General features: G+C 43.5%; 1 protein-coding gene across 1 annotated transcript in view; it reads left to right on the top strand.

Moving 5' to 3' along the window:
• LOC107101232 (breast carcinoma-amplified sequence 3-like) overlaps positions 1-1,270 on the top strand; it is a 31,723-nt gene that overhangs the window by 6,381 nt on the left and 24,072 nt on the right. The window contains exons 2-3 of the mRNA XM_015400062.1: positions 286-340; positions 807-882. Coding sequence (XP_015255548.1) covers positions 286-340; positions 807-882 — 131 coding nt within the window. The remainder of the gene's footprint in view (positions 1-285; positions 341-806; positions 883-1,270) is intronic.

The raw sequence follows: 1,270 nt of genomic DNA on the forward strand, positions 1-1,270 counted from the left end.
TGATCGTCCAGAGGGCTCACGCGCCACCGTAAGTCATTCAGGTCACTGGTGAACTCTCAGCTCGCATCATCAGATGGAGTGGTGGGGTCAGCTGTGGGCACTGGGTGGGGGCTAGAGGAGTTAGAGTAGGTTGGGTTAGTTGGGCTTTGTTTTAGGGTTAGTTGGGATAAACTAACTCACACTGGCAGAGGCTGAGAACCAAAGAGGCGTGTTTTGCTGACTGGTTTGCTGACTGCTGATGACCCAGCAGTAAGTCCTGGTTTCTGCTCTGTCTGTGCTCTGCAGGGAGCAGTCGTACATGGAGAGCGTGGTGACCTTCCTGCAGGATGTGGTCCCTCAGGTAAACGTTTCTAATCTGTTCTTAGATCTATGTTCAGCGTTGTCCTCTCTAGATCAGTATTTCTACGTCCAGCTTCAGAGGGTCCAGCCTCAGCTCAGAAATGATGGACGGTCTATTAAAGGGACTCAGAGTTTCATTGGATCAATCATCCAAACTTGGTCACTAAAAGATCAGATTACCAGGCTGTTGCCATGGAAACAAGATGGCGTTCACTTTGTGAACTAAAATAGTTTTTCTGCTGTAGTTGTAGTGTAGAAAGGTATTAAAATCATTTCTTTAACCACGAGTTTTAGGCTCTGAGTCTAACTTGGTCTTCCTGACTCAAAATGAGGGGATCTGTTGGTTTCCTGCTGATCCAGCTGCTCCTCTTTAGACCTTTTCTGTCTGACTTTCTGTTGCTGTAGAGTTTGATGAATTCTGTGTGGATCATCTCTGCCTTCTGTCTGTCTGATCTTTCCAACCACAGGCTTATACCGGGGCTCCGCCTACGGATGAGAAGGAAAAGATCATCTGGGTTCGCTTTGAGAGAGCTGACATCAATGGTGAGTGTTGACCCGAATGCTCATAGAGAGTCCCTCTATTAATGATCTCAGGTTATTTTAAAACAAAATAAAAATTAGTTTTTTCTCAGGAATTTATTATAGAAGAAATGTTATTTTCTTCATATATTAGTGAATGTGGCATTTTTCTGCTATGACATTGAATGTTTCCTTCAACATATACAGTTTAAATGTTAAAAGTTAATAAGGTCTTTTTCTGTCCGTCAATCAGAGCCTTGGCTTAAGATGTTGAGTTTAGTATTTCACTGAGTGACCAATAAAGGGTTAAAATCGTCTCTTCTTTGGAAGGCAATGAATGGGGTGGATGCTGTGAATGCTGTGAATGCTGTGAATAGTGTGGATGCTGTGAATAGTGTGGATGCTGTGAATG

This window comes from Cyprinodon variegatus, unplaced genomic scaffold (assembly GCF_000732505.1).
Source record: "Cyprinodon variegatus isolate N-32 unplaced genomic scaffold, C_variegatus-1.0 Scaffold1067, whole genome shotgun sequence".
Classification (NCBI taxonomy): domain Eukaryota; kingdom Metazoa; phylum Chordata; class Actinopteri; order Cyprinodontiformes; family Cyprinodontidae; genus Cyprinodon; species Cyprinodon variegatus.